The sequence below is a fragment of the Pteropus medius genome, unplaced genomic scaffold (assembly GCF_902729225.1).
Source record: "Pteropus medius unplaced genomic scaffold, Ma_sr-lr_union100, whole genome shotgun sequence".
Classification (NCBI taxonomy): domain Eukaryota; kingdom Metazoa; phylum Chordata; class Mammalia; order Chiroptera; family Pteropodidae; genus Pteropus; species Pteropus medius.
Window position 1 is genome coordinate 1,705,311 of NW_024340700.1, and position 23,638 is coordinate 1,728,948.

The 23,638-nt window shown below is 46.3% G+C and overlaps 1 protein-coding gene across 1 annotated transcript in view; it reads right to left on the reverse strand.

The window, feature by feature from the left end:
- LOC120617524 (solute carrier family 22 member 2) overlaps window positions 1-23,080 on the reverse strand; it is a 26,791-nt gene extending 3,711 nt beyond the window's left edge. Inside the window, exons 1-10 of the mRNA XM_039881176.1 lie at window positions 22,422-23,080; window positions 20,731-20,834; window positions 15,239-15,393; window positions 13,038-13,206; window positions 8,859-8,973; window positions 7,576-7,682; window positions 6,085-6,299; window positions 5,092-5,200; window positions 4,460-4,572; window positions 1,671-1,770 (exon numbers count right to left, since the gene is read on the reverse strand). Of these exons, the coding sequence (XP_039737110.1) occupies window positions 1,671-1,770; window positions 4,460-4,572; window positions 5,092-5,200; window positions 6,085-6,299; window positions 7,576-7,682; window positions 8,859-8,973; window positions 13,038-13,206; window positions 15,239-15,393; window positions 20,731-20,834; window positions 22,422-22,832 (1,598 nt within the window). The 5' untranslated portion in view covers window positions 22,833-23,080. The remainder of the gene's footprint in view (window positions 1-1,670; window positions 1,771-4,459; window positions 4,573-5,091; window positions 5,201-6,084; window positions 6,300-7,575; window positions 7,683-8,858; window positions 8,974-13,037; window positions 13,207-15,238; window positions 15,394-20,730; window positions 20,835-22,421) is intronic.
- Window positions 23,081-23,638: the final 558 nt, after the last annotated feature.

The following is a 23,638-nucleotide window of genomic DNA, read 5'->3' on the forward strand; positions in this document are numbered from 1 at the left end:
GGCACCTGTGTCTCATGCGGGCTGTCCCTCATCCTTCTCTGCAGGTGGACCCTTTATCCGGCTGGGCCTCAGCCCTTGTCCTCACACTCACTGTCTCTCTGCAATGCCCTAAGCTTTCCACAGGCCTGTCTGTCTTCTAGCTTTGAAAAGTGAACTGGGTCAAGTAATACAGAAAACGGAAAAGTGAAAATCCTCACAGAAGTATTTGTAGAGCACATCAAATAGACAGAATGTAAAGTAACAGAATTCATTTTAAAAATAGCTCTCGATCCTACTTTAAACCAGCCTGATGAAAATGAAAAACTCTTACAAGTTTAGGTGTGCGTGTATATGACTGAGCAGCCCCTTCCCTGTCTCAAAATGTACAGAACATATTTTAAAATTTGATTTCCAATAAGTCATCTGGGTACATATTTTCTGTTTTATAGAACAGCTATGAAAATTTTTATGACTAGTAACAGTGGAGGGTGGATAAATTAAATAAAAATATCTAAGCACGCTGCACACACAAAGGTGTGGGGAGTGTGTCGTATTTATTTAGGATTTTTGCTTACTTTTTGAAGAGGTTCATACGGTTCAAAATTCAGAAAGTACAAGAAAGTATGCACTGAAAAGCCTCCCTCCGATAATCTTTGGTTCTTGCGTATCCTCCCAGAAACACAAGTAAATATATGTATATATATTTAATACATATATATATTTTTTCACTTTTCTCCCACCAATGGTGGAATTTATACCTTATTTTGCTTTTTTTCATTAATAGTATGTCTTGGAGAACTCCCCTGATCAGTGTATATAAAGCTGTCTCTTCCTTTTCTAATGGCTGTATGGCATTTTATTGAATGACATACCATAATTTATATAACTAGTCTTCTGATCAATGGGCATTTAGGTTGTTTCCAGTCTTTTGCTACATAAACGATCTGCCTTAAAAGGTAATTTTGTACCTATGTCATTTTGTACATGTAAATTCCTAGAAGTGCGGAATTGTTGAGTAAAAGGAAACGCACAATTGTGATTTTTGTACTATTGTCATATTGCCTGTTATAGAGGTTTCAAATTTGTACCCCTACTCGATGTTTCTATCCTAACACATATGTTAGCCAGCTGTTTGACCTTCAGCAACCCGGGCGACATTAGTGCAGTGTTCATTTGTACTTCCTGTATTATAAAGAGGGTGGAGCATGTTTTCATACATTTAGAGCTGTTTGTATTTTCACTGAATTATCTGTTCGCACTCTTTGTTCATTGCTTTCTGTGTTGTGGTCGCTCTTATGGATTTGTTACAGCTCTTTATATATTGGGGAAATTAGCCCCTTGTAGGGAAGTAAATATTTTCTCTAAGTTTACTATTAAGCTTATGGTAGTTTTTTAATGTGGAATTTTAAATTTTTATAAAGGCAAATTTATTGATTTTTTTTTTTACGAGTCCTGGATTTTCGGCCATATTTACAAAGACCTTCCCGACTATGAAAGCATAAAGGTATTTTTTTTATAGTATCTTCATTATTTTACTGTTTCTCTTTTTGTACTCAAGTCCGATTTTGATCAAATCGATCTCAGTGTGTGGTGTGAGGTACAGATTCAACCTCACCTTTCTTTCCAACTGGCCACAGAGTTGGCCCCCACCCCCGGGCATGGGATAGCTCACTGAGGAATTTCGGTCCTACCTCTGCATGTTCTCAACCTCATCGACGGTCTCAGGCAGAGTCTTCCCTTTGGTCTCTGGCAGCAGCAATACCAACCCTGCAGCTACCAAGCCAACCACCGCTGAAAGACAGACAGGTGTAGATCACGTTGGGAACAGAAACAAGCTCTGTAATTAGAGCTCCCCTTACTCCTTAAAAAATTTTTTTTTGGCGTGTGCGATTTCTTAGACTTATGAATTTCTTGCCATCTGCTGGCCCTAATTCTCCATCGTAAATATTTTGCCGATCTCAAACTCCGCTGGATTACAATTCCTTATAGGGAAATGAAATACTTCACATTTTGAGTCAAAGCTATTCTAGGCTAGAGGACACCGTCACACTGTAAAGAGTTTGGAGTTAGGAAAGAACTCTGGGGGAAAAAAAAAAAGTCAACTCTAAGAAAAGAAAGAACAGAACCCTGCCAATATAAAGCACTTAGTGATGAAAATGTGCCAGAAACTTGGGTCAGTACTGGCGAACAAAAGTAACGAATCACATATTACTCCATAGCAGCATTAAAAAGCGTAGCCGGGACTTTGAATTCGCATGTAGATGTTCAATAAATTCCTGTTCTTTTTTTTTTCTTTGTTTCCAGCTCTAAAATTTTGCGTATGCTGGGGGATAAGAGTAAATATTATGGTGTTTTTGTTTCTTTAAATTCCCATTAAAGTTTTGGGATGTTAAGGTTCCATTTTTATATGTTTTTCTATAATAGAATGCGGGAGGTGGGATGCAGGTTCTTCACTAGTTCTGGAGTGTCAGAGAAATGTGCACTGGACTCCATTTCCGTGCTCTTAAAAGATGGCAGGAACGGAGGCCACAGAGTGCGGTGGCTGCGGCTCTGGGCGCCTGGTCCCAGTTCAGACACCCACTCTACTGGTCTTAGAGCCCTGGGACGGACGTTCTGCTGTCTTCCCCGAGGCTCCAGGCTCCCCTACATAAAGTGGGGTGAAATGCCCGCCTCACCGGCTTGTTCTGAGGCGGAAATGAGTTTCTGTTCGTTAAAGTGCTTAGAACATGGCATGAACTAAATAGCCAGCCTCTCCAGATCTCTCCAAACCCCTGACGATGTGCTTGGTTGTAACTCATTCCAACCGTAAACACATTCCAGCTGGCGCTGGCTCTCTAAAGTGAGTGAATTCTGAAGAGAATACAATGGACTATTCAAATTATCACCCCTTCAGCATCTTACATCTGCAAAGATGCGCCAATTAACCGAGATTTCCCTTCTGCTTACTCAGCTGTACTTGTTCGTTGGCGCCTTGATTTTCTGGCTTCTAGATTTCTGCTTCTGGCTATTTCAAGACCACAACTAGCACACCATGATTGTGGGGAAAAGAAAGGGAAAGAAGTTACAATGTAAAACGATCACTTTTGCTTCCTGCTAGCTACTCAGATTAAAGGTCGGTGAGAGAAGATGGAACTAGTAGTGAAAATAAATGGGGAATTGTCATAGCGATTCCTCGAAATGTCGAAATGCAGTTAAAATCCTTTGTCTTTTCCAGGGGAAGGCGAAGGCGAAGGCTGAGGGAGGGTCAGCAGTGGTCCGTCTGCGTCTGGACTCTGCATGGTTTTGTTACGTGGTACTTAGAGACACCCGAAGTATGTGTTCTCTACCCAGGAGTGTCCCACTGACCCGCTGGACCCTCACTGCCCACCTAAGGAAGTGGTGGAGATGGAGGCATCTCCGCCTTCCTCCCTGAAAGATAGAGGCCAGAGGGTGTGATGGCACGTCCCCAAGATGGAAAGGGGGCCCTGGGGACAGCTCTTTCAGCCAGTGTTGGGGGAAGAAGGAATCTGGGGTGCGTCTGTCCCATAAGCAGAGCCAGCCGTTCTGTGACCCCGTCATGGTTATCTCAGGATTAAGTGAGTGTCGTTTGCCCATGGGGAAAAGTATTACATTTTTGCCAAATTAAAACTGGCTCAGAATGGAGGCAGTAAAAGGAGGCGGGATGGGTGCGTCGAGGCGTTCTGGCTAACATGAGTAGGGGAACGTCGCATGTGAGAATCCGGAACCGTGTGTAAGGGACGCATAGGCAGAATCTGTCCCCCAGCCCCAAGCCGTGGGAAGAGGCAATGGACGGTGAACGAATGAAGCACGCAGGGTTCTCAGTCCCCTTCCACAGTCTGCAGACTTGACATTCGGCACGCGCCTCCGTGCTAATTGCTGCTCATGAGATTTGTCCCCATCACTTTCCACCCTCCAGGCCGGTCAGGGAGGGGAGGGCTCTGCCTTGGCACATCCCAGCATGTCGGAAGGGAAGTGCTAAGCCAGTTCTCCTTAAATCTAGTCACCCCAGGAATCTGAGGACTTGGGGCCCCGCACCGACACGGCCTTTCCATTATGCTAATGTCTTTGCTTCCCCTGGGTTTGAAATTGCCCTTTGCAAAATTTTAAGTGCCTTTCTTTAAAGCTTTGGGGTATTATATGCATTTTTCCACCTCTAGATTTAGAGGAGGCAGAAAGAACGCCTTTTGACAGAGAGACCCAAGGAGAGCGGAATCGGTGAGTACAGGCGAGGGGACCTTTTCCATCTCGCTCTTTCTTGACTCTGTACCTCTACAGGCCTGAGTCCTAATGGGTTCCCATTCTTGAGCATTAGTAGCTACTGATGGTATTAACTACTGTTAGCATTCCTCACGCTAATAGTGCTACTGATTACTGGTCATATTTAGTAGTTATTAACAGGCATGATGCCTATTTTGAGGTAGAACAATGGAGGTCCCTAGAAAAATAGGTTTTCAATCAGACATCTCTTAGGGTTTCTTACCAAAAACCACCAGTGGGAGCTCGTGCCAGATATTGGTGAGCCGGTAGACCAGGAACGGCGTGATAATGCCACCGATGTCACACATCGAGGAGCAGACGAGGACTCCGAGATTCCTAGAATGCAGGAGACGGATGTAACTTTTTAGCTCGTCACAGCACTGTGGGCGCGCCCAGATAAATACTCCCCCAAATCATTAAATGTCTGTGAACCGAAGAGAGTTCACATTATTTTCAACACACATACATGACATATGGTACATCATTTCACTCATAGTCTGTTATATTTGTTTTCTGTTAACTTCTTTTAAGGTTTTTAACTTGGAGTGATTTTCACTTTCCACTTTTATCACCTGCTTCCCCGTTTCTAGAGTCCCACGTGCACTGTTTTCGATCGCTGTCTCCTGCGGCCACACAGTAATCCCTCCCCTGAGATTCAATATCTCTCGCTGCCACCGCCCGGTGTCTCCCATCCTGCGAGTGCCAGATGTGACCTGGCGACCGCCCTTAAGTGCTCTCATCCTCTCTCATCCTGTGTTTTGAAAAATAAGGTATCCTCTGCCGGCAACTGTGGTAGTTCTAGCCAAGAAGCACGTGTCCCCACCGCCCTGCTCATGTCGAGGAAAACATGCTCACCTGATGAATGTGGGGTACAGCTCCGCGTTGACCAGGCAAACCATTTCGTAGGCTACCGTAATCCCCATTCTGCCCAAGCACGCGACTGTAAGTCTCAGCCAGTGCAGGTCTGCAGAGAAAACACGCCATTTACACATGCTGCACGGTGTCCTGGGGGCATGCGAGGCAGGAAGGGGTTGGGGGGGAGGGGGGTGGGGCGGGGATTTGCACGGGCAGGGCCACATGCCAGAATGAGACAAGAAAGCAAAACTGATTCTTCCGCAGACTCAAGACGATGTCCGCAAATTCTCCACACCTGTTTGTTTTAACTTGAATTCAATTCTAATACTCTTCTAACTTAAGGCCTCAGCCATCAATGACAACAGAATTATACCAGTTTCTAAAGCCAGGCCAGCTCTAGTCTATAGAGGTCACCTAAAGGAAATAGCAAAATATGGGCATATTCTAAATAATTGCTAATAACCAAAGGAGTCAAACGAGGCTCTGTGTTGCTAATAGGATTCTGTTATATAGGTTTTTGCTCCCCTGTATTAAGTATTTTAAAAAGAAAGAAAGGAACTGAAAAATTGTCCTGAAAAATTGTCCGTCGTTCGCATTCGCTTAAGCGTTCTCATTTATTCTACAGGGTGATGTAGGGAGGCCAAGGGAGCTGCCTAAGTAACATCCGAGAAGTGCTGGAATTAGGCTTTAAGTCTGGGCCTTCTCTACCCCGAAGCACGCTCCCTGCTCTGGGCCAGCTGATTGCCTGTAGCGTGGGTTCTCCTTACAGCAGAGAACAAGCAAGTGTGATTACGTTACATCAGGCAACCGCGGGCTCGATTGTTCTTAAAGGCAGGGTGGCCATATGGGTTTTTCAGGAAGGTCGCAGTTATTTTGTTCGTTCTTTCCAAATTGATCCAGATGACAACTGATATGGCCTTCCTGTGCAAGGGCTGTGAGAGCCCTCTTCTTAGGGTCTCAGAAAACAAGGCCCCAGCTTGGCCTGACACTTACCCTTGGGGGTAAACACCAAGGCTAAACAGGCTGCCCCAGCCACGGTATTTGCTGCGGCCCACGGGTAACGGCGCCCGACGCGGTCAATGGTAAGGATGATGATGAGGGCGGCTGGGAACTCGACCAGGGCAGAGTAGAAGAAATCCAGGTAGATGTTGCTCCCTGCGAGGCCCATGTGCATGATGAGGCCCTGGTAGAGAACCGAGCCCGTGAACCTGAGGAAGAGGAGAGCTCAGGTCAGACGGGCGCCGAGAGCGAGGCGCCCAACGTGGGGAGACGAGGGGTGATCGTGGGTCACCTTCCTCGGCGATTTTCTTATTGCGGTCCCTTCCATTTTACTGCTTTTCCACTCTCTGACCCACTGCGGTGGCCGACTGTGACCCCAGAACCAGGAGAGGGGAAGAGACAAGAGAAGATTCCTGGGCCAAGTTGAAAAGTGATTTACTTAGTAAAACTATATCAGAGTGTTAGCGACTGTTAATGATTTCTCCGTGGTCTCCTAATGCAATTGAGATCAAAGGCTTGATTCTTAATTCCAGTTTTAGGGAACCAGAGGCCCCAATGGGTTATAGCCTTATAAATCATCTTTTGGATGATTTATCTTCTGCCATGATGCAAATCACATTTTGACAATGTTTCTAGTTTGGTTGATGGAAAGTGTTCATCGTCTGTAACGGAAAAGATGAGGATAATTGGCAAGAGTCACAATGACCCAGAAAAGGAAAGAAGGTTAATGAGGCCAGATTCCACGGCTGCATCTTTCGTGCCAGGTTGCTACATTAATTCCCGATGAGCTTGGCGTTTGTCAGGGACTACACATCTTCATTTGGCTGGTGGGACTCATCCCAGCACCTCACAGGGAAAGCACAGCGTGTCTCACGGAAGAAGCTGGGCGCAGAGACGACGGCTCTAAGCTCAGAGAGTAACCTCAGTCGGTGGAAGCGGTCCAGCTTAGGTTACTGTGGAGCTGGTGGATTTTTCTCGCGCTTTATTCTTCTTCGAAAGTTATTATTTTTTTTCCAGGTAGAAAAGAAGAAATAAGGCCCTTTCCTGGCCAGTCCCATTCAATCAGGAGAGATGTACACCCACCAGCAATTGATCTATACCGATAGTCCTTAATTTTGACTATATGTTAGAATCACCTGGAGAATTTTTAAAGATATTGATTCCTGGGCCCTTCCCTCAACTCCTTTAGCAGCAGGTGGGCAGGGGTCTGGCTTTGGTGTTTTAAAATCTCCCAGGTGGTTCCAAGATGAAGCCAAGGTTGCGAATGTCCTGACCGATGCTTTGGGACCGGAAGCTGATTGCAACATGTGTCTGAGAAAACTGATATTAGGAAAACCTGCTGTAAATGAGCCAACCTTGCTGTCTACACCAACGGCAATTCGGGAACGAGGCTACGCCCCGAAGTCACTCTCATCCCCTCCCTTAATGTGGACGGCTGGGGTTCAAAGAACTTGGAAGGATTTCAAAGTGAAAAATACCCCTTACCAGTTGTACATCAAGATCAGAGTGTGTTTCCTTATCTGTGGGGTTCTGACCAAGTCAAGAAATGAAGGATTCAGCTTCTCCCCGACTTCCTCATCAGGTTGGAGGCTCTAAGAGTAGAAACAATGGGAATGGCTTTTTATATTTCATGACGGTGTGTCCCTGAGTCCCACAGGGAATGGCAAAGGCACCTTCCCCCTGCTGAGTGCTCATCCTGTGCCCGGGACACACATAAGCTTGTTTGATCCTTACGACTGTCTGTGAGGTTAGGTCCTTTGTTTTCCACCCCATGTCACAGAAGAGGAAGACAGGCCACAGGGGAGTCAGGTAACTCAGGCACATCCATGTGGTGACACTACGTAGGTAAAGCGCAGTGGGCTAAGTCGGGGCCCACGTAACAGTGTGTGAAAGACCGAGGAACTGGGGAAGACCCCCTGGCAAGACCAGTACTGACCAGACTTATCCCCGTCACGTGAACTCTGACTTCTGATGAGACAATGGCACACGGGGGCTTTGTCCCCTGACCAAGCTCTACATGGTTTGAAGACCTAAGAATTGGCGCTGTGCCAGTGATTACTGGAAAAGAATGCGTCTTCCAAACACCCAGAAGCCAAAGAGGAAGGGAAGGAAAAGGGCCCTGAACCCCAAATCCCCTTTCTAAATGTCATGCAACAGCTCAAGGTCGCTATCTTAGCTCCTCGCTCGGAAATGATTTACTCCTGTTCTGACATAATTTCCTCATAACGTTTTCTCTTTATCAGCCCCTGTCATATACAGAGGTTTAAATCAAAGGGGGTGAGGTCTACTAAAGGCAAAATGCTGAATGCCTCGGTAACTTGTTCTACTCAAGAAAGCAGGGAGTCACTTAAAACATCTTGGAAAAATTTCCGTCCACATTTTTAAAAATTCTCAGAAATTATTGTGCTTGCAAATCTGTTTTAGTGACCCGGGACTCTTCCCTCTGGGGAAAGCCTCCTTCTCTGAGGATGCTGATGGGCACAGGTAAACGAGACGCCAGGTACTGAGGCCTGCGCGGCCAGCACTGTTTTGAGTTGCACGAGAGAGAAGCTCCTCATTTGACTTTTCAATGATTTTTGGTTTCCTTTTAGTTTCATTAAAGCTTTCCACCCAATTTAAACATTTGACCAAGGAACCTACAATCTGGGTACGACAGAAACCTGCCGTTGCATATGGTGACCCCCTCTGGGTGCTCTTTGTGCTAGAGCGTGGTTTGCCTGCACCCTCCCTTTCCACTGCTCCCTGGCTTGATGCCACGGCTGGCTCACCTGCAGAGAGGAGGGCAGAGACTTTCTGTTTTTCTTTGCAATGTGCTTGATGACCTTCATGGCCTTAGCGTTTTTATTCTGGGAGATTAGCCACCTCGGAGACTCAGGAATGCACCTAGGGTACAACACAGGTGTTATCAGTGCCGTGAAGTCGGCGGCGGGGGCAGGGGGGGGCGGGTTCTTATTGAACCCCTGTCCCGCCTGCAGCCATAACCAGATTTCTGGGAGGGATGTCACCCAGGCAGGTGTGGGTGACCTTCCAGGGCTGCATAGCAGAGGAAACCATCACCTGGATGAAAAAGCAGCCTACCTACCAGATGGGAGAGGGTATTTGCGAATCATGTATCCGACGAGAGGTTACTATCCAAAATATATAAAGAACTTATATAACTGAATGGCAAAAAAAAAAAAAAAAAAAAAAAAATTTAAAAAATGGACAAAAGAATCTGGATAGACATTATTTTTTTTTTTCCCAAAGAAGAAATACAGATGGCAGATAGGTACATGAAAACATCAGCAATCAATATCACTAATCATTAGAAAAATGCAAATCAAAACCACAATGAGATATTACCTCATGCCTGTTAGAATGACTATTACCCAAAAGACAAAAAATAGCAAAATTTTGTTGGTGAGCATGTGGAGAAAAGAAAACCCTTATGCACTGTAGATGAGAATATAAATTGGTGCAGCCACTATGGAAAACAGTATGGAAATTCCTCAAAAATATAAAGAGAAATGTAATATGACCCAGCAATGCCATTTCTGGGTCTTTATCTAAAGAAAACAAAAAACACTAACTCAGAAGATATCTGCGTCCTCATGTTCATTGCGGCATTATTTATAACAGTCGAAATATGGAAATGACCTAAGCGTCCGTTGATGAATGGATAAAGAAAATGTGAAATACATATAAATAATATCGCAGTATTATTTAGCCATAAAAAAGAATAAAATCTTGGCATTTTTGACAACATGGACGGACCTTGAGGGACATTATACTAAGTAAAATAAGTCAGACAGAGAAAGACAAATACAGTATGATTTCACTTATATGTAGAATCTACATTATAAAAGCCAAACTCATAGATACAAGGAACAGATTGGTGGTTGCCAGAGGCAGGGGTTGGAGGGTGGGGGGAGGGGGAGCGATAAAGTACTAGCTTCCATTTATAAAATAAATAGTTCCTGGGGATGTACTGCACACCATGGTGACTGTAGTCGCTAATTTATATTGAATATTTGAAAATCGCTAGGGAGTAGATCTTAAAAGACCTCACCATAAGAAAACATTTTTGTAAAATTGTGCAAGGGAATGCGTGATTCTTTCTTCCTTCAAATGCTGACTGCCACTCAGCCCTGTGCAGGAAGCCGCCGGTCCCCTCTCTAGAGAGTTCCTGGCGGGACCACGGGAAGCAAACCTCAAAGCAGGTGCAGCTGAATATCCCGTCTGTGCTGCGGGGCGGAGAGGCAGGTGCCCTCAGGTGGTGTCAGCTCAGGTGATGCTAATTGTGAAAACTGACGGGGTGGTGGGGTGGACGTGGGAGTATGCAGACAGCCGTGGCGGGGGAGCGAATATTTTACATGGATATTATTCTGAGAGCTGATTTCTTAAAGGAATGAGCTGAGCATTTGAGCTCGGATGATGAGAGAACTGACAAGCCAGACTGCACAGATTGAGCTTGACCTTGTGGGACAAAGGGACCCCCTGTTCGTCCTTGAGCAGGACTCGCGTGCCCCTTGGACCTGCATCTGGAGAAGACTCGGAGCAGCTGATTCAGGGGGGTTGGGAGGAGAAGGGACTGTCAGAAAGGAGGCGGCAGGACTGCTCTGGTGACAGCTCTGGCATAGAGCCAGGAAGGCCCCAGTTGGGGTCCTCACTCAGGGAAGGTTGAGTCTCTCTGAGAGGTGGAGCTCAAGAGGAACTCGGGGTGGACGTTTCCATGGGAGTGTGATGGAGAGAGGGGTCAAGGACAGCTCCTCGGTTAAGAGTGACATCAGGGACAGAAGCGTGGTGTGCTCAGCGGCCCGCAATCCACAGCTCATGGCCCGGATCCTCTCTGCTGTGACGTTGCGGGGAGAGATTTCTAGGTCACACGTGGCTGGCGTGTTCACCTCCGACTGCCTACACTCTGAGGAAGCAGAGGCGGTTTGGCCAACCATTGCCTGAGCTGAAGGGCCAAGAAGAAGAAGGACTTGGGAACCAGGCCGGAGGACGTTAATATTTTGAAGCTCTAGGTGCAGAATTAGAAACAATGAGTAAACTTGACAGGAATGTAAACTATGGCTCAGTGAACAGTCTCTTGAACCTGACCTTTGGGTTCTGCAGTTAAATGACTTGCTCGCTGTAAAGCAAGCATCCTCCATGACGGGGTTCAGTGGAAGCTGGTAATCATCTACTAGGGGTGCAGGAAGCTGGGCAGGAGGGCCCTTAATGTCACCTGACCTCAAAGACTGACAGCCTAACGGGGCACACAGTCAGGTCATGCAATGTCACGTGGACAGCTGATCCCGATAAGCAGTGAGACGTGGGGGCTACAGGGATGTGCGTGCAAAGCCACCAAGCGGGGGACAGAGGCCCCGCCTGGGCAGGCTGACCAGGGGAGGTGAGGCTCGCACGGGGTCCCCCCTCGTGCTCATTTTCTCTGAATGATCTCATCCATCCCCATAGTGACAGCAAAGACGTGAGCTTCGTCTGCGTTTCCGACCCTTAGGTGTATCTGCCCCTGGATAGCGGGATGTCGATGTCCCAGCTAACATTCCTCATGCCGATGCTCACCGCATCTCTCTCCTTCCACACCCACCTCTCCTTCTGCGTTCCTCATCTCTCTGACCGATGTCCCCGCCAGCACGCAGACACGCCGCCTACACGCCGGGCGCCGTCCGCTCGGCACGTCCTCTCTGAACTTCCTCGTTCGGTCTGTCACCAAGCGGCGTCATTGCCACCTTATTAATATCATTTCTAATTTTTTCCTTTTCCTTCCTACAACTTCTGTCGTAATCCGGGCCCTTATCCTCTGTAGCAAGGATCATGGCAACAGTTTCTCGCCTCATCCCCTTGTCTCCATTCTTCTGCCAAAACCCCTGTTTTCTACTCTGCGTCTCGAGAGAGGTGCTTCAGAGGTGGTCAGGACTTGAATAACAGGTGGGCCTTTCCATTATGCTAAAGCAGTTGGCCTTTATTCTGGGGGGGGGGGGGGACAAAACTAATGAAAGACTTTTAAGCTGGAGAGGAACATGTGGAACTGGATGTTTAAAAGGCAGCGAGAAGCATGGGTTAGAGGCTGGTAAAGCGAATGCCGAAGACACCAGTTCTGAGTCTGTCGCAGGAATCCAGACAAGAAACTGTGAAATCCTAACGGGAACAGGAAAAAAGGAGGCGGGGGCGGAGACAGAAAGGAGGTAGAAATGGGTATAGGAGGGAGCTAAGGGCCACTCTCAGAGTTCCACTGGCTTTTGCAGAAGAAACAGGCTTCCTGGGAAGGCTGAGATGTTTAATTCTTGGCCAACCGTGGGAAGAACAGGGGGATGCGTGCAGCAATGAGATACGTAGGTTCGCTGCATGGGAGAGAGATTTGGGTGACAGGCTGGCATCCCTTTCCCTTTATTTCAGGTAACCCCCTCATCAGGAGTTTTGATAATTTCTGTCCTTTCTGCTGTTCTCCATGGCGACACCCGTATTTCACTTCCCCTGGGAGCTACGACTCACTGGTGTGGTCTGTGCGGCGTGCCATGTTGGCTGTATGCGACGTAAAGACCGCCGTGACTGACTGGAGATGTCTGCTTTGGGAATGGATATGGGGAGGTGACATGGTGCCACGCTTCGCCTCCTCCATGCCAAAGTTTCCTCCGAGGAGAGGCAGAGTAAGCACAGTAATATCGTCAGTCTCTTCAGAGGGTATCACAGCCACTAGAAGCTGGTTTGGACACCACGTAGATAACGTCACAATGAAAGATCAAGTTACGTAACTCGTAAGCTCAGAGTGAAGGGACATTCGATTTCCAGAGCAGGGTGGGGACAGGTCGACGCGCTTCGTTTTTATCCCTGAGACGTGGACCTGAGCTTCCTCCAAAACAGAAGAGTGAAGAAAGTCTTAGGATTCAGAAGGATGGTGTGCATTAGGGAAGACAGAAATGAAATATTTCAGTTTCTTTCCTTTGTGCTCCAAATGGACTTACCAATAATAGAGCAAGAGGCAGAAGTTGGGCAGAGTGACCGTGAGCTGCAGCCACCTCCAATCGGGAAGAGCGTAGGCCACGCCCGTGAGCACCAGGAGCCCAGTCGTATACGCCATTTGGTAAAGGATCCCCACTAGTTTCCGGTGGCTCGGCCCGACAAACTCTGTAACTGCAGAGAGAACACACGTGTCAGTGCAAATCAGTGCCACTGACTTGGCTGTCCAGCTACGGGAAAACTAGAATGCCAACCTAAAAAGAGGCAGTCCAAATTCTAGAATTTTCTATACAGCTCTCTGAAAATGTAAAAACGTTCATTGGGGGCCTACTTTGTTGTCGTGTTAATGAATGTAAAATCTTATAATCCCAAAGTAGATAGAGGGAAAGGCCTGCCACCATGAGCAAAACGTTTGATTTATAGAATGATTTCAAGGACAGATGAAATCGTATTTCAGATGCATGGAAAATTTTGACCTAGAGTAATAAGGCGGTGATCGTTTAAGACCTGAATAAGTGAATCAAACTTCAAATTTAGATGGTTGGTGATTTTTTTTGTAAATGAATACCTCGTTTTCTTCCATGAATTAAACATTTTCTTGGCAATCCTGTTCATGGGTGTAAGTGGTTTAAAAACCTAGCAGTGGGTTTCAAGCCGATTGGAATTAGCTAGCACTGGCTTCAAAAATGGATTGTTAAATTTTGTAGAATTTTGCAAGCTGGTTGCTAAACCCACTGGTATCTTAAAATCTGTCACGGTGGGAGACTTTACAGCTTGGAAACCAGAAAACACTATAAATCGGGGTTTTTATTTTCCAACAGCCAGTTTATGGGCACTCCACTGCACATGGTATAATAATCGGCGTTATCCCATCCCGTGACACCGTGGCAGATGTGTGAAGTCTGTGGTACGTGAATTTAGGGAAAGTTATTTTTCTATCACAAACATACTCGAATTGAAATCTCAGATATTCTGTGAGCCACAGAGTTTTTGTTTTAAATTTTTGGTAATCGCATTAAGGACTTCAACCCTTTGTAAACCAAGTAGAAATGCATCCTGAAGATGTTTCTGTCAACGACTGTGAATAATCCAGAAGTATTTTTAAAACAGAGTTATACAAAATTGTTCAAGAGCGTAGTCAACAGAAAAGTCTGTCTTTCAAAGTGATGGCTGGATGGCTCCGAGGGTGGTGGGGTGGGAGGAAGCCCAATGCCAAGGGTACCCCAGGACACTCACAGGGACTGGAAAAGGAATGAGCAGGAGGAGGCGGAAATGAACTATTGCCGAAATGTAAATTTCTACAGCAGAATGCTACATAGTATATATTCTAGAAACCAAATCACTGGTCGAAGAATTGCGTCCATTGATTCCTTCGCTGACGACACGTCGTTAGAGGCTCGTGACAGTATTAAGCGCCATCTTCTCTTTATTTCACAGAATCCCCCTAATTAATTTGGCAGGTAACTTTTTAAGCTCACACATTCTGGTTCTCTGTATGCAGCGAGAGTTTTATTACTGCCATTTCAAAGTGTTCCTCTCCCTGCGTGTGGCCGCCCTTTGAATGGAGCCAAAGGGAAAGTAATGATGGAATCAGTCCCCAGGATCTAATTACAGTGGTGATTTTTCTTAATGTTGCTTTAAAGATGCTGTACTGTGAGAATTCATATATTCTCCTGTACTCCAGGGAGCTGAAGTCTCACTCTGGCTACTAATGAGTAGGACGTAACTGGTCCTCCAAATGGCTGAGAAGCCTGGACTGACGACAGCGCTCATTCTCATTTTCCTCGTGTATACATTGAGGACAACGGTGGTTTACTAAATGGATTTACGCAAAGTATTAGAGTCCCTTATAAACCCAATATATCTCTCATCATTGAATATTATTTATATTATCTAGGCCTGGTAGGCTAGATTTTTCTCTGAATGCAACACCCCAGGGAACAGAAAATGCAAATTCTTAAGGAGTTATATAAGGATCTGGATGGCAAACGCTGACCCTCATTTCTGACTTCGTTGTTTTCTTTATAGAGGAATGCAGAATGAGTCGATTGAAAAGATTTTAGAAATTCTTTTGATACAGAGAAAAAAACTCTCTCGACATTGTCTTGAAGCTGAGTTCATTTCTCCTCAGAGCGACCCCCCACCTGACTGTACTTTGGCAGCGGTGACCCTTTGTTCTCCCAGCTGCAATCACAAGCATTCTTACTCAGGGTGTAGCCTATTAACCAGCCTGCCTTGCTGACCAGTCCTTGGATCAAGCGAAAGATCAACATCCACGTGTAGGTTGGGGAAACGGCCATGAGAACTCCAGATGTAGCGTTTATGAGGATTGTCACCAAGAGGCAGGGCTTACGGCCAAACCTGCAAGGAAAAAAACAAAGAGAGAGACGAAAATTAGATTAGCTGCATGAGGGTTGTAGGTAACTCAGGGAAGGATGGAAATCTAAAGTGGAGGTCAACTCTGAATTAGGGACCTTCGAGAGGCACGGATTAATACCCACCAAGAGAGTCCGACTTCTGGGCGGTTTGTTCTAGATTTTCACCAGTGAGCTACATGTGTTTTAAGCACAATAGCCCCGTTCGTCCTGGGACTAGAGCACCGTCTGTCCCGTACTGTGGAGGGCTTTCGGGGAGAGGGTGATTCTTCCAGTTCGCCCAGTGCTAAATGCCCTAGGGGCCTCTCTATCACCACATGAGCTGGGAGCTTTGCACGACCAGGAGTTCTCACTTTAGAGAAAACAAAATGCAGTGTCCAGTGCACTGCCCCGCTCAATTTTAACACCGTTTCTGGACTTTGTGGTATTTGCATGTCTCCATGGAACAGCCTTTTGTGTCTCGCTGTCCGTCAGTCATGTCACCTATCGTCATCCCACAGGGCCTTTGATATGGAGAACCTAGAAGGATGGCTTCTACACAGTTTTATGCGAGAGACTCAGGTTTCATCAGTGTAGGAACCTGGAGAGTGTCTCAGGACACAGAGCAAAGGAAAATGTGGAAAGCTGGCTTGAACTGGTCTTACCGCTTGCTGTGGTGTCGGGTGAGTTGTTCAACCTTTCTCAAGTTCTTCGTCTGGAGGAGACCTATCCGACCCCGGTGACAAGGGGATTGCGTGAGGTATTCCGTGTAAAGAGCTTGGCACAAGGCTTCGTTCTGCCTTCCCTCCCCCGCCCCCTTCCTTCCGTTTGCAAAGCCGGCTCTGGGAAAGTTGAGTTGGAGCGCAGTACGAAATCTTTACATTTTCATTAGGATCTCCTGGTTCTGTTCGAAAAGATGCCCTGATCAGCTGTTAGTGGATATTTAAAAATTCTTCAGAGAGAGCAATGCTTTACTTCATCTTTTTTTTACTTCAAACCGAATGGTCTGAAGTAAAATGGTCTGAAGTGTTTTGTGTCATTAACATTGTCCCTTCATTGGCGGCTAGATGGTTTGTGATCACGGCTCTTCTATTTTTTTATTATTAAACATTAAAAAGGTTTTTTTTTTTCAATGACAGTTGACCTTCAATATTAGATGAGTTTCAGGTGTACAGCACAGTGGTTACACATTTACACAACTTATGAAGTGATTCCCCTGGTAAGTCTAGTGCCCACCTGACACCTAATTGTTACAATATTATTGACTGTATTCCCTATGCTGTACTTTACATCCCCGTGACTATTTTGTAACTACTAATTTGTACTTCTTAATCCTTTTCCCCCTTTTTTACCCAGCCCCCAACCCCCCTCCATTGGGCAACCATCAGTTTTAGACAGCTTTGTTCTAGTGACCCTTTCAATGCTAACTGATTATTTGAAAATAACCCATAGCATCGTTAATAATTATTTGGGATATTAATGCTTTAAATATGAAATTTAATGATCAAGCACTCTGATCAGTAATGAATGTAAACGACTAAACTTCTTAAAACCCTGTTTTGACCACGTTGTTTCTTAATTCTCAGTCACTATTTCCACATAATAAATATATACCCTGTTGCTTTTCATCAGAGCCTTCCAAAGCCACATCCAATGTAACTTTTAGACTTTCTTCCCACATTCTTCTACCCAAACCCCTTTCTTTACCCTAGAGGGTTTATAAACATGTGCTCAATTGATAATTCTTCAGCTTCCAAAGCTGACTCGGGCATGGCCTAAAACATCGGTCACCCTCCTGCAGACGGACAAAATCCGGTGGCCGATGAGAGGGGACGACGAGTCACCATTTGAAAGTCAGGGTGTAAAAACCTTCCAAAAATCAAATCTGCGATGTAGAAAAGCCTCACTGGAAGATACGTTCCAAGGATATGATGCTATTAAGAAAAATAAGGCACGGCTGAAAGGAGTTTCAGAGCTCTGGAGTAGTGGTTTGAGATTTTCTCCCCCTGCACAGAAGCCCTTAAGCAGTGAAATGAAAACAAAGAGATAAAACAGAGAGGTGGGTGAGATCTGGTACTGCTGGCTTCTTAAGTCCTGTAGCTACTTGCCATACAGAATGTGACCCAGGGCTATGAATGTCTCCTGGAAATGGCAAGAAATGCAGACTCTCAGGTCCACTCCAGACCCACTGGATCGGAATCAGAATTCTAACAAGGTTTATGTGCGTGTTAACACTGGGGAAGCCCTGCTTTTATTTCGTCGAGCATTGGTGTCTTCATCTGCAAACTGGGGATAATCGAATCTCCTTTCGAAGGCTGTTGTGATCATAACTGAAATGTAACACACGAGGATGCCCCATACGGTGACTGGCACATAGTGTGTACTGAAGAACTTGACTTAGAAGCTTCCACATAGTTGGGTAAGTTTGACCGTGACCCACTGGGACCTGATTCTGCTTGGATCTAGTTCCACCGTGAAATCCAGCCTGTGTGATGCTGGCTCTCAAGAGCTGGTTTATTAGATTTTCAGAAAATGTGCGAGCTAATTGTTAAACACAGCCATTATTAAAAATTAAATTATACACTTACGATTAAATAAATTATATTAAAAACAAGTGTAAGAAATATTAAAAACCTATTGCTTTCTAATCGTTTTACTGTGTTTGACCATTATGAGGTTATTTACGCCTATCTGTTGTCTGTATGGTGAGAATACCATATGATAGTGCATATTTCTAGCCAACTCTGTGTTTGGTGACCTACTTTAGTAGCTTACAATGGACCATAGTGGGAGTATTTATACCATGGAAATCAGCAAATGCTACAAATTGAGGCTTTTCCCCTCAGAGAGTCAGTTGTCAAACATTTACAGCATGCCACTAAATATAGCACTTATAATTACTGATCATTAGAGTAAAAAATCTGGAATTGGTGAGAGATTTATTTTTTGGGTCAGGTGGTACTCAAAATCATTCTTTAGGAGGTGATGAAATAAATTAGATATCTAATAAACAATTTATTTTCAAATTCGCTAACATATGTTCTTGGTTTTTACCCTTCCTTCCTTCCTTCCTTCCTCCCTCCTCCCTCCTCCCTCCCTCCCTCCCTCCCAACTTCCTTCCTTCCTTCCTTCCTTCCTTCCTTCCTTCCTTCCTCTCTCCTTCCTTCCTTCCTTCCTTCCTTCCCTTCGTTTGCAAAGCCGACCTTCAGAAAGTTGACTTGGTATAAGATTCAGTATTCTTATTTACAACTTTTTCATAATTTCCTCCTGGTTTTCAATTAAAAGACATCCCAATCAGCTGTCAGTTCATATTTTTAAAATTCTTCATAGAAGACAATCTATTTTATTTAATGTGGGTTTAATTTGTAGCATAAAATGGGTTTCCATGAGACTCTTGTATAAAATCTGAAAACTGTTCAGAAATAGCATTAAGTATGCAAAAGACAATTGCCTTTTTTTTTTTCATGCTATGGCGGTTCCCTTTTGCTCACTCCCACAAGCACATAAAAATAGAATAGAGGGAGGAGCAATGACCAATGAAACTTCAGACAGTTTAAGAAAAAAAAATCCAGCGACACATACACAGTTTTTTTGGGAAGAATAATGAGCAATCAACTTTACATAGGAGATTTAAACGACGTGAAGGAAATAATGAGGTCATCCAAGAAGGTGGATAATTGATGGGATGATGAGTGGGATGCGCTGTCAGTGGAGAGCTAGAACCTGACACCTGCTCTTTGAGTGAGATGAGAATAATTAACTCATTCGTTTAACCGGCTTCGGGGCTCAGTCACCTATTTGCTGACTTCCGTCCAGGTGAGTCGAATGTTAGTATGTGCACCTTGCCGTGGAGGAGGAGGTGAAGAGGAGCCAGGGGGGCCAGGTGGCCACACACCTGAGCAAAGTGGACTGTAGACTGCCCCTCGTCAAGGTGTCTCTCCTGACTTTAGGGGTCATCTCCAAACAACTGTCCTCAGTGGTGTGGCCGTAAAAATCAAAGCAAAATACCTTCCTCTTCATCTCTCAAGTTTCCCACACAGAGTCCCAGGGAGAGCTTTTGAAGAGAGGCTGAACAGACACTTATAGAAATGGTGTGATGGATGGAGCTGCCTGTGGCCCAGGGTCTCCACTGTTCCCACAGTCCCCGCCTCTATTGTGGGCTGGGCTGTGAAAATGCAGAGGCCCCTGGGGTACGATAGATGAAGCCATCCTTACCAATCTTTAACACGCTTGCAAGTTTTAATCCAGCCTGCCAATATAATATAATCAGAGAAAATGCTCTGTTTACATTTAATATTATAATCACAGGTTTGGGTTTATCTATATCCTAGATATAGTTGGGGGGCAATAGGCATAAAGTATATTTACTTCACCATTTATTTGCCTTTAAAATTACATATATTTATGCATCGGTAACTCACTAGGTGACTGATAATTAAAGAGATTGACGCCGTCCAGAATGCTGAGCAGTGCCTGTCACGTGGAGAACACGTCACAGTCAGCATGAAGACTATTGAATAATTAGCCTTGATGGCCAACTTATCTAAAGTGCTCATTAAGTTAAAGCAAATTTTTCTGTTCCTTTCCCTCTGAGGACTCCTAAAAATATCTAATTGGTCATTGACAGAGTAAAGATGCAGGTGATAAGGGACTCTCAGCACAGTGAGCCTGGGATTCTCTAACGATGGCTGATAAAAGACATGAGGCTGGCTAGGTTAGACTGAGTCCCTGAGTATTAGCCACCGAAGACAAAGACCTTCTGCGAGGACCATCCGCTGGCCATTCCATGTGGTGCAGTCTTTCCTTACCACCCAGGGACGCCGACATTAGGGATGTGGACAGTTACCTCTCTCAGTGTAAACAGACCCATTTCCCTTATACCGAATTCCATCCTGGGTTCCATACCTGTAATTACACCTGGCCTCGGGCCCCAGTTCAAGAATCCTGCAGTCCCCCCGGGCTACGGTGAGGGCAGCAGGATTAGAGCATGAGAGGCCAGCAAAGGCCAGCGGAGCCCTGAAGGCTTAGGACCAGGTGGATGGCAGCGAGGCAGGGGATGGGACTTGCAAAAGGGATCAAATCGTCTATTACTCTTCCTTCTGACTCGAGGCTTCTGCATAGTCCCCAAGGAAACACTGCCGCCTAATGTCGAAACACCCCTCCGTGCCCGGAGAATTGGAAAACAAAGGCATCGGTCAAAAGTGTCCCAAGCAGCAGCGAAAATCTAAGATTGTCAAGACAACTGAAGTTAGACCAGGCAGTTGTAGTCTGTGTGACCTGGAAAAGGATGGCATTCAACCAGGGACAGGTGAAACCAAGTGCTTTCGGAAACCGTGGCACCCACCTGTCTGCTGTGTAGCCGATACCCATAGACCCGATAAAAAATCCTAGGTTCACAGCTGACTGAAACAGATCCAGCATCCAGGAGTTGGCACACACTAGGTTAAACTGCCGAGCGGCAGAGTCAGGAGAGAGAAAACAAAAGCCCGTTAGATATACCTTGGCCCGAGGAACTCATTACGTATCCCTTGGGGCTGAAAGGCAATAAACCCACCGTTTTCTCACCATTACATTACTTTTCCTCTATCCAACGGAAAGATCTGTCCCACAATCTATTTAGCATTCCATCCGGAGGTATGTCATTAGGCTAAACTACTGTTGGCTGAATCAGCTGAAATTGGGTAATTACTCCATGTAAGTATGACACCATTTCCTTTCTAATTTTAAATCACAGAGGCAAATCGGTGTGTGAACAGGATGCAGGTCATCCTGCCTGGGGAAGTGGGCTATTCCTAGTCTCTCTGCTCTCTTTAATAGCTGGGGATTAGGAGCGTCTTGCTAGGGCTGTACATTTGCTGTCATTTGGAATAAGAGGCAGCGTCCAAGAAGGAACAGGTGCTGGCCTGGAGATCTGGCGATCTGGTTTCTAGGGCTGACTGCTAGCTCTCTCTGTGGCCTTGAGCAAAAGTTTTCTCTGCTCTGGGCCTCAGTTTCCTTACCTCTGTATGAAGGATGAGATTAGGCATGCTGTTAGCCTCTTAAAGTTGCGTGGTGTTAAATCTGTGGTCTCCCACATTTCATGTAACTGTTAGACCAGAGGTCCCTAACCTTTGTGGCGCCAGGGACCAGTGCTCTTATGAGAATCTAATGCCTGATGATCTGAGGCGGAGCTGAGGTGGTGATGCCAGCGCTGGGGAGCGGCTGCAAATACAGATGAAGCTTCGCTCACTCGCCTGCTGCTCACCTCCTGCTGTGTGGCCCGGTTCCTGACAGGCCACAGACTGGTACCAGTCCTTGGCCTGGTGGTTGGGGACCCTTATATCAGACCACTTTAGATCGTTAAAAAAGAATCCAAGTGTTTCTCTACCTAAATGTCTGTTTATACAGCATATCTTCACGTTTTCCGAGCAGTCTTTCTTTTTAAATTAAGCTAGACAACTAGCTTCCTCCGTATTTTCAGAGTAATTGCGTCCCCCCATTTTGCTTTACCTATAATAAAAGCAAGTCTCTATTTTTTCTTTATATTTAGTGAAATGAACCTTCACAATTAGATGTTAATGTTGACTGTAGTTTTTAATAATATAATAGTACCCTAGCATAAGCTCCAACCCTAAATGGTTTTATATAAACACCTTGAGCGAATTAAATAGAGAAAAATAGTCATTAACACAAAAGCATGTCGTGTCACCGTTCAGTAAATTTCACAGCTTTCGGGCATGTCGGGGGAACGATGGGGGAGGAAGGGCTTCCCGAACAAGAAGAGTCTTGAAAATTTTCCCTTTCCTGGCATTATTTCCGGGAATTCCCACATGCTTTAGCTTGTTTTTTACTGCTGAGAGTTGCATAAATAAGAATGGATGTCTGAATTTGATCAAGTTTTAACTAATTCGCTCACACTTCAGACATGTTTTCGTCAGAAACTAGGATTTTACAAGATACTTGAGTCGAAGAGCACGTGTGGGCCTTACTGGCTTCTTCCTTGAGAAAAGCTGCGCTATTTGCTGCTCTGTCCTTTTTAAGTCCTGCCTCACTCACCTCGGTCACGATGGAGGAGCCGGGCGTGTCGTACACCCAGCCGTGCTGACAGGGGCCCACCGGCAGCTGGCTCCTGTTGGCGGCCAGGCCGGCCAGCGGGTCCACGCAGCCCAGGCCGCTCTGGTTCCAGTCCACCTCGTAGCGGCGGCACTGGCGGGGGAAGGCCTCGCCCGCCGGCCCCGGGCCCGGCACGGTCAAGTTCAGCTCCTCCGCCGGGCTCCAGCCGCATCGCTGGCTCAGCTCGGCCACGCCCGGGCTCAGGCAGCGGTGGTCCGGGGTGAAGGCCAGGAACACGATGCCCACGTAGACGGGGGCGAACAACGCCGAGAGCGGAAATAAGAGGAAAAACATTTGTTTCTGGAAAAAGTGAAATTCCCCTACGTGCTCTAGAATGTCCTCCACCGTCGGCATGATTACGGGAGGCAGGAGAGGACTTGATGCTTCTCTCTCTGCTGCTGCAAAAGTCCCCGAGGGAGGCTGCGGCTAGCTCAGCACAACTCTTGATCAAAAGTCAAAGGGCGAGCATGAGTTTACTTGAGAAAGAGAGCAGCCTTTGGTCCAGAGCTGTCCGCGGGTCAGGCTGAGCTCCGGCCACGCCGCTGCGGTGGGGGCATGTCCTGCCGCCCCGCCGAAGCGCCCTGGGCCAGTAACTGGGCGAGATGTTGTGTTTATTGTAACATCACTCTCAGCGAGTGTGTCGCCACCTCACAGCAGCGCCGCAGACAATCCTTCCTCTGTCCCACTCGGTGAGAAATCTGAGCCCTTTCACGTGTCGCAGGCCGGTTAATCTTTCCTGAGTGAACTGAGTGTCCGGGGAATTGATATATTCACACCTCGGCCCCCCGCAGGCCACCGTTCCTCCCAGGTGCCGCAGAGAACACACACGCTTTCAGCTTCGCTCGCCCAAGGGAGTCACCGTCTCGGGTCAGAACCCTTGTCTGCGTTCAGGGCCTCTCTGCAAACCTCAGCGGGTACACTCACGGCCCGGTTTCCTGCCGGATTTAATGATTCTGCCTTTTAAAGAACACCGGTTCTTGCCTTGCAATCTCGAAGTGTCCTTCCCTGGACCGGCTTGTGAGGAACGACGCCCCCCACGCGCACAGGGCAGGCTGAGTGCAGGCTGGAGTGCGCGCGCTCTGCTGTGTTTTTGTCCTAGGTATTCCCGCCACGGGGCCGGGGCTGCTCTTGAAGGATGGCATGGGGCACATGCAAATGCA